Consider the following 17487-nt stretch of genomic DNA (forward strand, 5'->3'; position numbering starts at 1 on the left):
TGTCTAGGTCACCCCAAGAGCTCCGCCTTAGAACAGACAAGCAAGCACCCTCCCCACATCCCCACAGCCCTCTCCGGCTACTGCTGCCCCCAGAGACACTCGCTGCTTCCCTGGCTCGCCCCCTCACCACCACCCAGGACCTCCTGTCCACCTGGCTCCTGTCCCTATCACTCACTGACCTCGCTCTGCCCAGGCATCCAGCTGACCAAATCCAATGCCCATGTCTGTTCTACCCTCTGTCCTACACACCTGCCCCTTTTTGAGAGACACTAAGTGTTGGCTTCACAGTCACCACCTCCCTGGTTTCCCACCTCACTTCTCTGGGGGCCTGTTCTCAGTCTCTGCTGGTTCTCCCTCTTCCACCTGACTGCCAATGCTGGAATGACCAGGTCAGAGCCTCAGTCCTCTTAATCAACACTCTCCTCCTAAGTGAGCAACACAGGTCCATGGCGTTAAATACCACCTCCAAGCTGCTGCCTCCCAAACTCTCCTCTCCAGCCCAGCCTCCTTGAAACTTGCACATCTGTGTACCGACTGGGCATCTCCACTCGACCATCTAACAGGCACGTGCAACTTAGTAAGCACCTCCACCTGCTCCTCCACCTCAATGAAGGCACGGCCAGATGAGGAGTTTCCTTGGCTCCCCTCTTCCTCATCCCTACTAATGATCCGTCAGCAAGTCCTGGTAGTTGTGCCTCGCATCTGCCCTCTGACCCCATCCCCATAGCCAAACCACTATGCAAGGCTCTCACCACTCCCCTGGACAACCTCCCAACTGGCCTCCTTGCTCCTCTCTGCCCCCACCACCCATTCTCCGTTCAGCAGCCAATATGACTGTCATAAACAAAATCAGAAAATGTCACTCTTTGCCAAACCTTTCCCCGTGTACTTAGAGAAAAACCAAACTCCCCTCCCCAGCCAACAGGCTCTAGTGACCTGCAGCCTCACCACCCAGCCCTCCTCTCTGCTCTCTTCCTGCCTCAGGGCTCCCCACCTGCTCCTCCCAGGTCTCTGAATAGCCAGCTCCACCTCACCCTCTTGGCTCCACAGCATCTTCTCCCCTTAACGGACCCCCCACCAATCTCAGCACTCACCATAGCTCCAATGAGCCTGTGAACATGCTTACATGTTGACCAACTCGGTCTACACACTGGAGAAAGCAAACATCACAAGCACAGGTCCACACATCGTGGGCACCCAGTGAACATGCACTCTGCGTTCACTGGCGTGTCAGGGACACCCAGTGAACATGCCTTGTGCCTGCACTGGTACGTAGCGGGCACCCATTAAATATGTGTTGAGTGAGCCACAAGTCACATCACGTGGAAACAGCGACTGTGTCCTCTGCAGACAGCTTTGTCCTTCCACATGCTGCCCTAGGTCTAGGGTCTATGCTAAGTTCCTGGAGTCCTCACTTGGTCCTGCCTGCTGCAACCGGAACCCGCTTCTCCCAGTCCAAGACTTGCAGACCTTGTGGACCCTGCAAATACAGCTGAGTTAGGGAGGGGAGGTCATGGCAAGGTTCCCCAGGGTATCTGGGGTTAACCCAGAGAGTGATGCTCCTGGTCACAGGGATAGCACTGCCATTAGTATAATGGACCTCTTTCAGCACTGGCATCAGACCTGTGCCCTAGAGTGAGACTCAGTATCAAGTAAACACCTATTTTTAGTTAATTTCCAAAGTAACAGAACAGGCAACATTTTACACACCTTCCACCAACTCCTGACCACAAGAAGGCCTGGAGTCAGAACAGTGGGAGCAGTGTCTCCAGGCGCCACAGCCAGCCTTTTCCATTACCTGCCCCTCCTGCCCCTTGCACCTCTCCCTTTCCCCTGGGAGGCCCAAATGTGCTGCCTGGGGGGTTTCACTGCAACCGTGTGGCCTATTCCCACGTCACACGCCTTCGAACTAGCATTCCCTGTTATTCACACTGCATTTCCTATAAAGTGCTCACTTCCAAACTCCCGTCCTGTGCTTTTCTTTCTGGCCCTCTATGGGGTATGTCCCTGGGATGTGACAAGGCTTAGAGCAGTGCCCTGCCCCCAGACTCTGATTCAACAGGTCTGCGTGGGGCCCAGGAACGTGCGTTTCTCACTACTTCCCCAGCGACGCCAGGGCTGCCGACTAGGGCCTTCGAGGGACACAGACCTGCGCGCCAATCCCAGCCCTGCCTCTCAATAGTTACGTCAGAGCCGCATGTGCACAGAGGTAGTAACACTGCCCACACAGAGGGCCACCGTGTGGACAGAGGAGATACAGCACAAAATACTGGCCCAGAGCAAGTGCTCAAGAAAGGAGACCTCATCTCCCACCCTGGATTACCGGCTCCGCTGCCCCAACAATCTTGGGGAGCATGTGGATCTACTGGCCCAAAGCCTCCCCTTTCTTAGGAGACTTGGTCGCAACCACAGAGCTCCAGGAGTGGAACCCTGGGATCCTCCCAGGCGATCCCCATCTGAACATCATACTTCCCCCGGGAGGTAAACTTAAAACAACTGCCCAAATCATTGGACAACTACAGAGTCTGCTTCCCACACTTTTCCCATTTGCCTCCCACGATCTGCACTCACCACAACTGGAAGCAAGTAATTAAGGAGCATCTGGTCAATACATGGTGAGATGTTGACAGAGTACTGTTAATTTCTTAAAAAGGTTAAAAACAGCAAAAGCTTACACATATAAATTTACATAAAATAGACTGTGTGTGTACAGGGAAAGAGAGAGAGAAGGTGAATGAATAAACGCATGCACACCTGGAAGAACAGATCTATATCAAAAATAAGAAATGCTCATCTTGGGATGGGCTCACCACTGATGCTTTTTCTCTACTGTAACCTCTGGTGAGTCCTCACTTCCTGTCATACACTGGCCCACTGAAGAACTCCGTACCTTGACCACACAAGGCACAAGGAGGCCGACTGTGAAGGCAGCACAGCGCACCCAGAACCACACAGCCCCTCACCCTGCTCCACTGGCCACAACCAACTCCCCACCACCTATCCCATCTCTCCGTGGGCCGCACTGTCCTCCTAGTCCTTCCCCCTCTCCCTCTGCCCACTGCTGGTCCTCCCTGTCCTCCTGGGTAAGCTTCACACCCCCAGGGAAGAGCTGCCCCTCAAGTTCCCCTCTGAAGCTGAGGACCCTACATCCCGAGAACCTCCTTACCCCACGGGTGGGTAAACAAGGTTACACTTTCAATGGTTTAAAAAGGGGAGTCAGGGGGCTGGCCCCGTGGCCGAGTGGTTAAGTTCGCGCGCTCCGCTGCAGGCGGCCCAGTGTTTCGTTGGTTCGAATCCTGGGCGCGGACATGGCACTGCTCATCAGACCACGCTGAGGCAGCATCCCACATGCCACAACTAGAAGGACCCACAACGAAGAATATACAACTATGTACCGGGGCGCTTTGGGGAGAAAAAGGAAAAAATAAAAAAATCTTTAAAAAAAAAAAGGGAGTCAGGGGCCAGCCCAGTGGTGCAGTGGTTAGGTTCGAGTGTTCTGCTTTAGCGACCTGTGGTTTGCTGGTTTGGATCCTGGGCATGGACCTACGCACTGCTTGTCAAGCCATGCTGTGGCCGGCACCCCGCATGTAAAGTAGAGGAACATGGGCACAGACGTTAGCTCAGGGCCAGTCTTCCTCAGCAAAAAGAGAAGGATTGGCGGTGGATATTAGCTGACGGCCAGTCTTCCTCAGCAAAAACAGAGGACTGGCAGTAGATGTTAGCTCAGGACCAGTCGTCCTCAGCAAAAGAGGAGGATTGGTGATGGATGTTAGCTTAGGCTGGTCTTCCTCAAAAAAATAAAGCAGAGCCAGCCTCCCCTCCCCTTCTGCTAGGGCGTCCCCTTTGGTCAAGAATGGGATAAACCCAGTGTCCAGATTTCACAAAGCACAGGCACGCCCTGCCAACTCAGAGCTGTAAACACAGACCCCAGACGGGGTCAAGTGTCTCTCACCAGGTGCAGACTACGCAGGTGTACCTATTTTCCCTCAAGGAAACGAGAGGTCCTAACTGTTCTTTCTTCTGCTCAGCTATGTGTGAGCTGTGTGAAGCTCTGTCCAACTCTGCACTCTCTTGCAGACTCCCTAGTGCATGTGCTCTGCCAAGCTCACACAGTAACAAATCTGTCTCCCTTCCTTCCTTGCTGACGTGGGTTGGTTTGTGCTGGCAGAACGTTTATTCCTCAGACACGCTGAGATCCTGACGGAGCACCCCAACCCACGTTCCCACCCAGACGTCCCCCATTTCAGGGCACTGGTGTGCACAGCTTTAAATCCCCACCCTTGATCCCCCACACCTTCACTTCAAGCCCTCCCTATTCCCCCCATCCCCTCAAAGTCCTCAACACCCCCTAGGCCCCCCCCCCCATCCCCTTAGGTATCCATCATCCCCTCCAGGTCTCTACCATGTCCCTAGGCCCCCACCATCCCCTCCAGTTCCTCACCATCCCCCTAGATTCCCACCGTCCACTTCAGTCCCCACCATTCCCTCCAGGTCTCCATCATCCCCCGAGGCCCCCACCATCCCCTCCAGGTCGCCGTCATCTCCCTAGGCCCCTAGTGTCTCCTCTAGATTCCCAGCATCCTCCTAGGCGGCCGGCATCCCCCCAGGTCCACCCCGGGGCCCGTGCGCTTGTCTGTCAGCCCAGCCCACACCCCACCACCTTCCCCGTCCCGGGGGCACCGGGAAGAGGCGGGGTCTTCACTGTGGCCGCAGCGGCGGACAGCACTGTGCCAACGGAGGGCCAGAAGGGCTTTGGGCTCAGGTCTAGCCGCTTACCTGAGTCGCTGGGGAGGCCGGAGGACGGCGAGAAGCGGTCCCACGCCGCCTGACAGACTCCGACGCCGGGCGGACGCGGAGCCGGGTCGGAGGCGCCGTGGGCGGGCCGCAGCGGGCTGCGCGCATGCGCCCAGGGCCCGGCGCGCCGCGGTTCGGCCTCGGGCAGGAACTCGGCCCGCGGGCTCTTGGTTCCGCTCGGCTGCGGGGGCTGACCCGGGTCCTGAGCGCCTATGCCTCGCGGTGTTTGCGCGGCCGGCGAGGGGCTGTGAGCAGCCGGTGCCCACAGCGTCTGCGCCGGAAGTAGTTTTAGTAAGTGCTTCCTTTTCCATCTCCCAGTTTAAAGAACGAGCAAGTGGGAGTCCGGACACCGGGTCCCGGGTCCTAGCCGGGCCGCGGTGTCCTCGGAGTCGGGCCGCGGCGCTGGGCCCTCCGTCGGCGGCCGACCCCCCGACCCCGGCTGACCCCCGACTCCCCCTACCCCAGCAACCCTGCGTCCGCGGCCGACCCCCGACCCCGGGACCCCCCGACCCCGGCGACCCTCCGTCCGCGGCCGACCCCCGACCACGGCGACGCCGCCCGCCCCCCGGCGGCCCCGCAGCCCCGGGCCGGGATGGACAGGGAGACGCGCGTGTTCGCGGAGAGCCACTTCCGAGGCCTCCGGGGGCGTCTCCCCGGCAGGGTCGGCCGGACCCCGGACCGCGTGGACTTCATCGAGAGGCCAGACGCCTTTTCCTACGCGGACTTCGTCAAGGGCTACCTGCTGCCCAACGAGCCGTGCGTTTTCTCCAGCGCCTTCACTGAGGGCTGGGGCAGCAGGAGCCACTGGGTGACGCCGGGCGGGAAGCCCGACTTTGAGTACCTGCTTCGGCGCTACGGTGAGGACGGGCCCGCAGGCGGAGACGAGGGGCCCGGGTGGGACCGCGGAGGGCGCGCGCGAGTGGGTCCGGGTCGGATCGCGGAGGGCGCGTGCGAGGGGGCCCGTGTCGGACCGCGGAGGGCAGGGACGAGGGGCCCGGGTGAGACCGCGGAGGGCGCGCGCGAGGGGGCCCGTGTCGGACCGCGGAGGGCGGGGACGAGGGGCCCGGGTGAGACCGCGGGGGCCGCGCGCGGGGGCCCGTGTCGGACCGCGGAGGGCGCGCGCGAGGGGGCCTGGGTGAGACCGCGGAGGGCGCGCGCGAGGGGCCCTTGTCGGACCGCGGAGGGAGGGGACTAGGGGCCCGGGTGAGATCGCGGGGGGCGCGCGCTAGGGCCCGTGTCGGACCGCCGAAGGCGCGCGCGAGGGGGCCCGGGTGAGACCGCGGAGGGCGGGGACGAGGGGCCCGGGTGAGACCGTGGAGGGCGCGCGCGAGCGGATCCCGGGTTGGAGCGCGGAGGGCGGTGACGAGAGAGCCAGGGTCGGGGAGCAGAGGGCAGGGTCCCGGATCCCGGAGCAGGGTGGGAGCGGAACTCGCCCGCAGATGTGCGGCAGTGAGTTGAAGGGGAACAGGGTCCAGAGGACAGACATTCTCTGCCTGACCCTCTCGTTTCAGGAGACGTGGTCGTACCTGTCGCGAACTGCGGGGTCCAGGAGTACAACTCGAACCCCAAAGAACACATGCTCCTCCGAGACTACATCAGCTACTGGAGAGAGTATATCCAAGGGGACTACTCCTCTTCCCGCGGCTGCCTCTATCTCAAAGACTGGCACCTGTGCAGGTAAAGAGCCCTCCAGCCTGCACACGCAGGAGCTCTCTGCCCAGTGGGGCCTCTGAGTCCGTGTTGGGACCTGCCCTCTTCTGCACAGTGGGATTTCATTCTCTCGACGGTGGCCCTCTGGGACAGCTGCACGAGTGGGCCACTGTGAGCAGTGTGGGCCTCGCAGAGCCAGGTGGGCTGTAGTCACCACCTCTTCTTTGTCAGGTTTGCCCAGAGCTGGTGGCTCATGATGTCTAATGGGCAGCACCTGGCGTTTGCCATCCTCTTGGACGCCCCAGACTAGCCTCTCCTCTGCAGCACCACTTCTCCAGGTCAGGCCTGATCTCATCCTCGGCTGTGGCTGCCTCCTGACTGGCTGCCCCGCCTCGAGTCCTGCACCCGGCTGCCAGGCTTGCTGAGGTCGGGCAGGTCTTTCCAGCGGGACTGTGTGCTGGGTACAATCTCTGTCCCTGATGAGCAACAGTAGCTCTTTACCAAGGCTGTTCCCGGGCGGCCCCACCTGCCACACCCTCCTTCCACTTGGGGCTTGGCTGCTGCTGCCCTGGGAAGCACCTTGCTCTGGCAGGCGCTCCCGCTCTGTGAGGTGGTTCTCAGGTTTTTCGTCCATCTCCCCTGCCCAGGTATGTGCTTCTCACAGGCAGAGAGGGGTCATAGTCAGACCCCAGCAGCTGGCTCAGGTCCTGGCATGGAGGAGGTGCTTAGTTAACATTGGACGAATGGGTGGACCACTGGATTCTTGTTTTCTGATGTGGAGATGAAGGCTCACAGAGGTAAAACGAGGCTAGAATTCAGCCCCTGTGATCCCCAAGACCAGTCCTGAAGGGCAGGAGATGCACAGGCCCGCTCACAGCGTGCCCTTGGCGCTCCCACAGTGCTCTTCTTGGGCACAGAGAGCTGGCCGGTGGACCGGGAATCAGACGCCACCAGACGCTGGTCTTGACCCTTGGGGACACACAGACCCCAGCACTCATGCACTGTGGATTTGGGCTTCAGATAAGCACAAGTGGTTCTTTTGGTATAAGTATGTCCTAAGTCTTGCACAGGGCATACTTGTCCTGGAATTTGTTCATTGTTGGCTTGAGATCCAGTTAGACTGAGTGTCCTGTGTTTTCCCTGATAACCTTAAAAATAGAAAGAGCGGAGGAAGGCCTAGGTCAGACAGGCAGTGGTAGCCATGAGACGTTGTGTCTGAGCAGGGTTTTGAAGGATAAGTAGGAGCCTGTCGGCACACAGAGGCACAGCAGCAGCAGAACGGCCTGGCTTTTGGGGAACTGCGAGTGGTTTGGTGCTGTTGGGACTGTGCTCTCCTCTGTCCTGGCCTCTGACCAGGAGTGGTGTGGGGTCCAGGGCCTTGTTCCAGCGTGTTGTCAGTAGAGCTGCCTTCTCCTTGGGCTGGTTTAGTATGCTCTGTGTTTGGGTTGTGGGAATGGACCGTGGGAGTGAGTGCTTGAGAGATGGGGGTGGAAGGGTCTCAGCGTACAGGGCCATTCTGCTGGGGCCTGTGGCTTTGTGTCCACTTGGCAGAGGTCCATGTTGTGGTGAAAACAGGTAAGAGACTCACGAATTTGGGGAGCCAGCATGATGCCGATGGTGCATTTAGGGGTCCAGTTCAACCAGAGGCTGAAGTCCTGGAACTGGCATGAGAGAGGCCATGGCGTCTGGGTCGCTTCCTGTGTGGGTTGCCTAGGCTGTGTCACAGCACCCCGGGCCGTTCCATCTGCTCTGGTCTGGTTCTGTCCTTTGGGTGGGGCTCAGCTGGGGTCTCAGGGCTGTGGTCATCCAGTGACTGGACTGGGACTGAGTGGTCCGAGGTGGCCCCATTCAGCCAGCAGTTGGTACTGGCTCCAGAAGGCAGCTCAGGGTCACTCATGTTCCAAAACTGTCCTGACATCTCCTGTGTTTGCGGCGTGGTGCTCGTGCTGGGATGTGGGCTCGCACCACTCCTGCTGCAGCCTCGTGCCGCTCACTCTCCCAAGGGACTCCTCGGCGGAAGACGTGTTCACTCTACCCGTGTACTTCTCGTCCGACTGGCTCAATGAGTACTGGGACGCCCTGGACGTGGATGATTACCGCTTTGTCTACATGGGGCCCGCTGGCACCTGGTAACTGCCTGACTGCTCCCGCCCCTGTCCTACGTGCTGTCCCCATCACTCCTGGGCCTTCCTGCTGGTGCCCAGAGACCCCGGGAGACCCATGAGCCGGGCCACGGAGTCGGTGCCAGGCCTGGCATTTCCAAGCTCACTTCCTATATTTGCTCCGTGGCCCCACCCAGAGCCCGAGTACCTCCAGCCCGGCATTCTGGACTGGGGGAGGTTTGGCCTGCCCACCTGGCTCATAGGCCACTTGTGATATCTGGGGACCTTAGGCCTCTGGGCGCAGCTACCTCTTCAGAAGGAGCAGAGCCTGCCCCCAAGCCACGAGGCACCAACGGGAGCTCTTGCGCAGGTCGCCGTTCCACGCTGACATCTTCCGCTCCTTCAGCTGGTCCGTCAACATCTGTGGGAGAAAAAAGTGGTTCTTCTTCCCGCCAGGACAAGAGGAAGCCCTGCGGGACTGCCACGGCGGCCTGCCCTACGACGTGACCTCCCCTGCACTCCTTGACAGCCGCCTGTACCCCACGCGCCATCTCTGTGGCCCGCCACTGGAGGTCACGCAAGAGGCAGGCGAGATGGTCTTTGTGCCCAGCGGGTGGCACCACCAAGTTCACAACCTGGTAGGGTGGGCACTCCCTGCCCCTCACCCATGACCTGACCCAGGCAGGCCCAGGAGACAAGCCGCAGGGCCCCCAGGCGGCCCTGACCCCATTTGCCTGTGCCCCTCAGGCTGCCCGGTGGGCCTCTCCCTCGCCGCCTTCCTAGTCGGCTTCTTGCACAGAGAAGGCCATGCCCTGCTCCTGATCTCACAGGAGGCAGGGTGTTCCTCTGGGAGGGCCTGGCTGTGGGGTGGGGTGGGCCACACTGGCTGGTCCTGTGTGGGCCTCTTGGTTCTTGCGTCTAGCACTGCTGAGGCCCCAGCCCCGGTTTTCCTCCCTCCTGTGTTGCTTTCCTAGACAGAGGGGGCAAGGGGTCCTCACACAGTGGGGTTGTCCCAGACCCTCAGGAAACCCCGATCTGGGTTAGCTGTGGGCTCAGATGACCCAGCCCTGCTCCACTTCCCTCCTGGCCCCTATTGGAGGCCTGGGGGACCTCAGGATGGGAGGGGGGACGGTGCCTGCTGTGGGCTCATGGGGACAGCCTGCGCCCTGCCCCTTACAGGAGGACACCATCTCCATCAACCACAACTGGGTCAACGGCTGTAACCTGGCCAACATGTGGCACTTCCTGCAGCAGGAGCTCTGTGCTGTACAGCAGGAGGTCATCCAGTGGAAGGACACCATGCCCGACTGGCACCACCACTGCCAGGTGGGGCAACCTGGGCAGCAGGGAGGGGCTCACCAGGGCCAGAGCCACAGCTAGGGGAGAGTGCGGGTGGCCCAGCGTAACCTACAGCTGGGGGAGGGTGTGGGGTGGCCCTCAGCATAGCCTGCAGTCTCGGGGGAGGGTGTGGGGTGGCCCCTGCATAGCCTGCAGTCTCGGGGGAGGGTGTGGGGTGGCCCCTGCATAGCCTGCAGTCTCGGGGGAGGGTGTGGGGTGGCCCCTGCTCAGCCTGTAGCTGGGGGAGGGTGTGGCCCATAGGCCAGGCTGCAGCGTTGGTGGCATGCTGGCTGCCGGTGGCATGCTGGCTGCCTATGTGAGGCCCATTCAGGGGCGTCTAGGCTGCGGAGCTCAGACCTGTCCTCGCTGCTGCCTCCTGTGTCTTGGTCTCCATCCTCGAGGGCTGGGCTGTGTCCTTCACAGCCTGCATCCTTCGTAGCCTGCACTCGGTCCACGGCTAGCAGAACTCTCCTGGAGCTGCATGTGAGCAGCAGCTCACTGGCTGCCCCTCTCTGGCCAGGTCATCATGAGGTCCTGCTCTGGGATCAATTTCACAGAATTTTACCACTTCCTCAAAGTCATCGCTGAGAGGAGGCTCCACCTTCTGACGAAGGGGACGGGCCCTGGGGAAGTGGGAGGCGGTGAGGGTGCTGGGTTGGGCCCCCAGCAGGCGGCTTTTGACGTCGGGCGGATTGCTGAGGTGCTGGCGTCCGTGGTGGCCCACCCCGACTTCCAGAGAGTGGACACTAGCACGTTCTCACCGCGGCCGGAGGAGCTCCTGCAACAGCTGGAGGAGGTCATCGCCGCCACCGTGTCCCTCTAGTGCATGCTGCCAGGGCCAGCAGGACACATCCTGATGGGACCCGCAAGGCACCTGCTCCAGGGCCCTTTCTGGAAATAAAGCTCTGTCCTCCCATGTGGTCTGAGACGTGTCCCCTGTCTGTTGAGCCTTGTCACCTCAGTATCCCAGGCACAGTTCCTGTTCTTAGGGCCTCTGATACTGTCCTGGCTCCCATTGGCATCCTCAGGACCCGGAGCCCTGTCCAGAGGATCCAGGCCCCTCGTCCCCGTGAGGCCCCGCCAGGACTGGGAGCTCTGGCTCCAGCGAGGGGGTGGGTGGCAAGGTGTTGGCGAGTCAGACCTGTGGTCAGGAAGCTGGGGGAGCATGCTGGGGACTCAGGAGTTGGGATGGCCACACCCGCTCTTGGCCATCCAGTGTGACTTTGCAAGCAGTGTTTGATTTGACAACCACACTTCACACACTCATCCTGCCCCATCCAGCTTCCAAACCTTGCACATCTCCTCTGTGCCAGGCAAAAATCAATCATTGCACAGTGTTCTATTTTTTAAACTTTGTACACTTATCTGCACCATCCAGTTTCTACTCCTTGCACACCCACTGCCACTCAGTGGTCGTGGTTTTAGTGTTCTCCAGAGGAATGAAACCAATAGGCTTCATGTAGAGAGGGATGTTGGGAGCTGATGAGTGTGACATCTGCAGGGCAGGCTGGAGACCCAGGGAAGAGCTGATGTGCAGTCTTGGGTCCAAAGGCTGGACATTCAGGCAGGGTATCTATATGTGGTCTAGAGGCAGAATTGCTGCTGCTTTGGGAAACCTCAGTCCTTGCTCTTAAGACCTTCAGCTGGTTGGATGAGGCTCACCTACATCGTGGGAGGCAGTCTGCTCTACTCAAAGTCTGACAAGTTAAATGTTAATCACATCAAAAAATGCCTTCACAGCAACATAAAGACTGGCATCAACCAAACAGCTGGGCGCCATGGCCTGGCCAAGTTGGCACATACAACTGGCTGTTGTCATCCCTCCCCATGTGTTCTCTGAGATCCAGCAGCTACTCTGCCCCACCCAGGGCCTCCAACATTCGGAAGCGCCTCCCTGAGTAGTTGCCTTCTCATGCACTTATGCTGCACCTTCAGCTTCTACGCCTGCCCCACACACTGCCGTTCCTCAGTCGCTCTTCCATACTTCCCTGAGTGTTTGAGCCACTGTCTGGGCATGCTGTGTGACTAAACTGCTCTGCACGCTATCTGGGTTATTCAGCAGCCACCCTGTCGCACGTCCTGTGCTGTCCAAATTCCATTATTTGCATGCCTGCTCGGCCATTTAGTCACTCCTTGCAGACTTGCTGTATATATAGTTCAACAGCCAGTGTTGACGTCATTCTCCAGCTTCACACTTTGCACACCTGTTATTTGCCATCCAAAGTCACTATTTACACACTCGCCATGTGCAATTCAACAACCAATCTATGCAGGTGCATTTTGCTCCATCTAGCTTTCACTTCAGCACACCTGCTGCATTTGACCATTGCTCCTCCCCTGCTCACCGTCAGACTCTCGTCTCTCGCACCCACTGTGTGCTGTTCAACAGTGTTGTGCCCCCACTGTGCCACAGTGGCTCTGAACACACTGGGGCCAGGTTGGCAACAACTCTTCACTATTCTCCCTCCAGCTTCCCTCCTGCATAGCTGTTGTGTGCCATTTGATAGTTCTTGCACACTCTGCAAATCAATAACCATTCTTTGCACACTGCCAATTCATCACTCTTTCTTTGCACAATAATTCTGCACCACCCGCTAAGCCATCAGTTACCTATTTCACAGTCAACATGTGATCCAAGCACCACTTGTTCCATTTCCCTCCGTCCTATCCACTTCTTGCACGCCCACTTGCATTCAACAGTATCTCCTTGCACAGTCCCTCTGGGCCCAGCAGAGGTGAACCCTGCTGTGTGTCTGGGTGACACTTGTAGCCATCGGGGAGGAGGGGAACAACTCAGAATCTCCCCATGATTCGTCTTGCTCTTGCCTTTACAGACCATATACTTGGGATGTTGAAAACACCGAGCAGGATGCGGGCTGGGGGCTGTGCCTAGTGCTAGCCCTTTGGTTCCTGAACTAGGGGTCCTGGGAGGGCGTTTGAGCTCCAGGCAGTGTGTGTCCCCTCTCCCCGCCTGGAAGCATTCCAGTATTTGACTGATAAGGCTGTGTCCACTGCCCGTGGTCATTAGTCCTGATGGTGCCCTCCTCCCTGCCCAGCAGGCTGCCTCTCAGCCCTTCCCGCCCCGTGACATTCAGCCCCAGCTGGAGAGGAGTGACCACGGGGTGCTGGGGGCCATCTGGGCCATCTCTGTGAAAGCAATTGTACAAGGCATTGCAGGGCAGCTGGAAATCCTCGTCGTGGGCAGCAGGAATGCTCATGGAGTGATGCCCAGCTGTAGCCCTAAACTCCATCACAAGCCTTTCCTCTGGATAAGAAGTAAGCAGGAAAAGGAATTATGAGGTCAGAGACAGGGTCCCAGGAGGATCGCATCTGGGTCTGGGCCCAGGGGACTGAGAATGGAAAGTCCTGCCCACCTCAGCCCGTCTGCAGATCCCCTTCCTCTGACCTTGTCCTCCACACTGTATGCTCTTATGTTTTGCAGTTTTCCCCACGTAGGGCTGATGGGACTCCAGAGTTTGATCTTAGAAACTACGGTTTCCCGATTGGTGGTCAAAAGATACCTCAGCAAAAGCAGCAGAAGATGCTCCCTCTTCCTCCAGAGTGTGAAGGCAGCCACTGTCCTGGGCCAGGAGGAGGTCCTGGCAAGTGTCACTGTGAAAGACACCCATGCTTCAGCGCTGGTTGCTCTGTCTGTGAAAGTACCTCTAACCTCTGGGTCCCAGGATTCTGGAGCACTGTCTCAGCTCCTTGTCTGGTTCAATGATGCTGAAGCACACATGTTCTCTGAGTCAGGGGGACTTGGGCGTGTCCTTCAGCAGCAGAGGGTGGCTGGCCCTTCCCACTTCTCCCTAAAATAAATGGATGACCCTGCAGGACTTCTTATTGGATGAGGAACGAGAGAGTCTGTGTCTCATTTCAACACAGGAAGTGAAAGAACAAAACCACAACTCCCAGGCTATAGTAGAAAGAGGATTTTAAGATCATATTCAAGTGTAGCCTTTGCTATTTACAACAAATATTGTCCCAATCAGTAATTTTTTTAAATCTTTTATACAAAAATTCACTCTCTCACCACCTCCAAAATCTTGCCTTCCCACCGGCCCCACCCCTTCTGGTTTCCTAAAGCCCTTGGTGCCTGGCCCTGGCAGTGGCACGAGAGAATGTCAGTGGGACTCAGCCGGCCCCTCCTTACTCACCCGGTGGAGAGCGACGTGTGTGAAGGGGATTTCTCCTCTCCTAGGGGAGGGGTGGGGAGAGGGTTGGCAAGATACTCACTCTAGTTGTTCTTGATGGGATCTGAGATTCTATCTAGCCTGAGAAAGGCTACAGGGCTGGGAGGCAGGGCCAGAACCCCTAGGAGGGTCATGAGCAGGTGCTATGGACACGAGGAGAGAGCTTCAGTCAGAGCCAGTGGGTGGGCAGGTGCTCCGGGTGCCTGGGGACAGTTGGCAGTGACCCGTACCTGCAGAGGAAGAGCGAAGTGTGCTAGGGCAGTGCCTGACAGCAGGCAGCCACCACGCCGCACATCAGCACTGCTCAGCTGAAGTCAGCTGGTCCTCTGGCTCCCAGGGAGCAGCAGGCATTCTGCGGGAGTCCAGGTAAGCCTGCCAGTGGTCAGGCGTCATGCCGAGCGAGAAGAGGGGTCCAGTGGTGAAACCAATCCAGAGGTGTCCCAGGCCACTCCAGTCGGTAAATGTTTACCCAGCCAGTCACACCCTGGAGATGGCAGTCCTGAGGCTGGCTATTGCCACAGGTCAGTTAGAGGATGCTCTTTGTGAACTAGAAAATGAGCCAAGTAAACCTGAGAAATATCAGAGCATAGATGAATGTCAGACAGCAGAACAGCAATAGAGAAAATCAGCAACCCAAAAGCTGTTTCTCTGAAAAAATGGACTAACCTTTAGTGAGACTGACTCAAACAACTAAATCAGAAAGAAACTCAGGACAGCACCACCTGCCCAGTCTTGAACTGGTGCCAGGAGAAGATGGGAGGACAGCAGAGTCAGAGGAAGCCCCAGGTGGAGGTGCCCACCGTGGCCCCACAGCCCCACCCCACGCAGCCCTTGCTGGGGGTCCAGCCCATCTGTGGAGGAGGGAAAAGTGCTACTGAAGCAGGAGAGTGGAACAGGTGCTCACTGTCCCTCCCTGACCTGCAAAATCACCCTCGAGGGGACACCGAGGCAGGGCCTGGAGGACTGCTGTCCACTCCCTGATGGGGCCCGGCCCCCAACCTCTCCCAGGGAGTGGAGCTTACCTCCGCAAAGGCTGCCTCAGCTGGAGGGTCTGCCCTCTGCTCCGCTCAGAAGTCGGGACCCCAGTGTCCCCCTCAGACTCTGCCGGCTCCCAGCAGTGGCCACAGGAAGCCTGGCCATTGAGAGTCACTCAAACACCTCCTTCAAGCACATAGGGAAGAAGTCTGGACCAGGCCCCACCTCTGCCACCCCAACCCCCGGGGTCCCCAAACTTGCTGTGCTAGGCCAGCCCCATCCTGGTGCTTCCCAGTGTGTCCCAGTGCAAGCACTCATGAGGGTGTGGCCTGGGGGAGCCCTCGGCAAGGGCAGCTGATCAGTAGCTACTCCCAAATCTCAGGTCACACAACCCCTCCTCAGGGAAGCCTTCTCTGACCCCTCCCCCTCTCTCCCCAAACACGGCCTCATCCCAACAACTTCCTGCCTTGTCTGCTCCTCCCTAGTCTCCCTCCCCATACTGGGATTCCATGAGGGCAAGAGCCAGCGCGACCCGGGTCCTGCCGGTCTGGGAGAGTGGGTCGCAGTGGTTACCTGGGCTGACTGGCCTTCTTGGGCTTCCCTGTGTCACTTTGGGGCCCCTCCTGCCGAATGGCCAGGGGCACTGGGATGTGGGCTGAGCTCTTCTGTACCTCTGGCCAGCTCTCCCTCGGGTCTCCTGCGCCCAGAGCCTTGGGAAGCGGAATACAGTGGGAGGATGTCTTGCCCACTGCTGCGTCTCTGCCCATGTGAGCTGGGAGGGCTGACTCTAGAACACAGGCGTCCAGCCACCAGGGTGCAAAGCTGTCCTGGAATCTGTCACCAAGGAAGCAACGTCTCTTCCTAGGGGCTCCTTGCCCCGTCCATCTCCTCAGATAAGACCTCCCTAAGGCCCCTGACTGCTCACCCTTCTCCCCAGCCGTGTTCATAACTGTTCACAGTTACAGCAAGATAGCCCCGGGGAGGCCTGGGAGCCGGCAGACTGTGAGCTCCTGGAGGGCAAGGACCACCCTGGAACGTGGCGTTGGGGCCTTGCGTGGCCCCTGCACAGGGTGAGTGCTCAGGGCACAGTGGCTGAATGAGTGAATGAGAGGACTCGGAGCCTGGTCCCCTCTGAGCAGCCCGCACAGTAGAGGTGGAGGCTGGTGGTAAGAGGTGCACCTTGGGTGGGAGGCAGGAGGATGCCCAGAGTGACCCCTGGTATCCCTGCACTGTTTCTGTTGCTCTGTTGAGCACATGGGCACAGCCTGCCCCCTGGTGGCCAGGGCTCTCACTGCAGCCCAGGCAGGAGACAAGAGAGCAGCACACACGCCCCGGGTCCTTGCGCAGCTCCCGCCTGAGCAGAGGAGCAGGTGTGCAGGCTCCAGGGGCAGCGAAAGGGACCTCCATCCCCCTCGACTTCCTGTTGCCCTCTGGCGTCCAGTTCACTCACAAGGCGTTCTCACCAGGCCTGCACACTGACCACAGTCACACCTCCAAACAAAGGGCCCCAAGGCTCCAACAAGGATGATGTGTCTCTGGACTCCGACCAGACTCACGGTCCAGTGTGCGGCACCCTCTGAGCTGCACAAGGGCCTCAGTCGCCCTAGTCCCCAAGCCATTCTGCCTGGAGGACCACCAGGGACCTCAGAGCCCAGCGGGCCATTGCGGGAGGACGGAGTCCAACAGACTCCTCTGACCATGTGGAATGCTTCGGTCACCCCCTCCACATGCCCAACCTGTTGAGGAAACGGAGGCCTTCTCTCCTGTGGCCCCTCCACACTGGGGGCCCCTCGTCCTAGTTCCAGGTGTCCACAGCAGTGGATTCAGGGCCCAGGCCCTCTCCTCTCCAGGCTGCTCTGCGGAGGCCCTGGCACAGGCAGGCCCCTGAGAGCCTTGGGGCCCCTGCCCATCAGCCTGGCATCTCTCCCTGTCCCCATGCTGTGGGCCGTGAACGTGCTGCCGGAATGCTGGACACTCAGTCCCATGGCAGAGCTGCCCCACGGCAGAGCTGCCTCCAACTTCTTTCTTCTTCCGCCTTGTCACCTCCGAAGGTCTGCTTCTCCTCTAGCGCAACAACCATGGTCCCCACCTGGAAGATCCTCTGTGTTTGGGGAGGATGCCTAGAGGAATACGGCCTTGAGGGAGAAGATGACAGAGGTCCCCCAGGGTCTTAGGGGTGCTCACTCCCAAAACTACCCGTTGGGAGAGATTGAGTGAGGGTAGCAGGATAAGAGTTAGAGGTCCAGGGTCAGGCTCAAGAATCAAGTGTCAGGGCCAGGGCCAGGATTTAGGAAGCTACGACCTGGGCGGGCAACCTTCATGGGAACAGGGAGAGGATGAAAGTGAGGGTGAGGTGGAAAGGATGGTTAGGGTGGATAGGGTTAGGGTCAGGGTCGGGAGACTCAAGACTATGAAGCAGGGTCAGACTTGAGCTT

At 59.0% G+C, this 17487-nt stretch overlaps 2 protein-coding genes across 5 annotated transcripts in view; one reads left to right on the forward strand and one right to left on the reverse strand.

Moving 5' to 3' along the window:
- Positions 1–4872, reverse strand: part of SNAP47 (synaptosome associated protein 47) — a 53156-nt gene extending 48284 nt beyond the window's left edge. For all 3 annotated transcript variants that reach the window (XM_046668080.1, XM_046668079.1, XM_046668081.1), the window contains exons 1-2: positions 4777–4872; positions 1127–1480 (exon numbers count right to left, since the gene is read on the reverse strand). The gene's annotated coding sequence lies outside the window, so the exon portion shown is untranslated. The remainder of the gene's footprint in view (positions 1–1126; positions 1481–4776) is intronic.
- An 83-nt stretch (positions 4873–4955) lies between these two features.
- Positions 4956–10801, forward strand: JMJD4 (jumonji domain containing 4). Of its 2 annotated transcripts, XM_046668307.1 has the most exons (7): positions 4956–5085; positions 5260–5651; positions 6306–6471; positions 8448–8573; positions 8917–9184; positions 9726–9872; positions 10405–10801. In XM_046668307.1, exons 2-7 carry the CDS (start codon positions 5387–5389, stop codon positions 10705–10707), a joined length of 1275 nt encoding a protein of 424 aa, XP_046524263.1. In that variant the 5' UTR covers positions 4956–5085; positions 5260–5386; the 3' UTR covers positions 10708–10801. The 2 variants fall into 2 exon arrangements, with proteins under 2 accessions (XP_046524263.1, XP_046524262.1); XM_046668306.1 differs by having other exon boundaries at positions 4991–5651.
- The last annotated feature ends 6686 nt before the right edge of the window (positions 10802–17487 follow it).

This window comes from Equus quagga, chromosome 7 (genome assembly GCF_021613505.1).
Source record: "Equus quagga isolate Etosha38 chromosome 7, UCLA_HA_Equagga_1.0, whole genome shotgun sequence".
NCBI classification, from domain to species: Eukaryota; Metazoa; Chordata; class Mammalia; order Perissodactyla; family Equidae; genus Equus; species Equus quagga.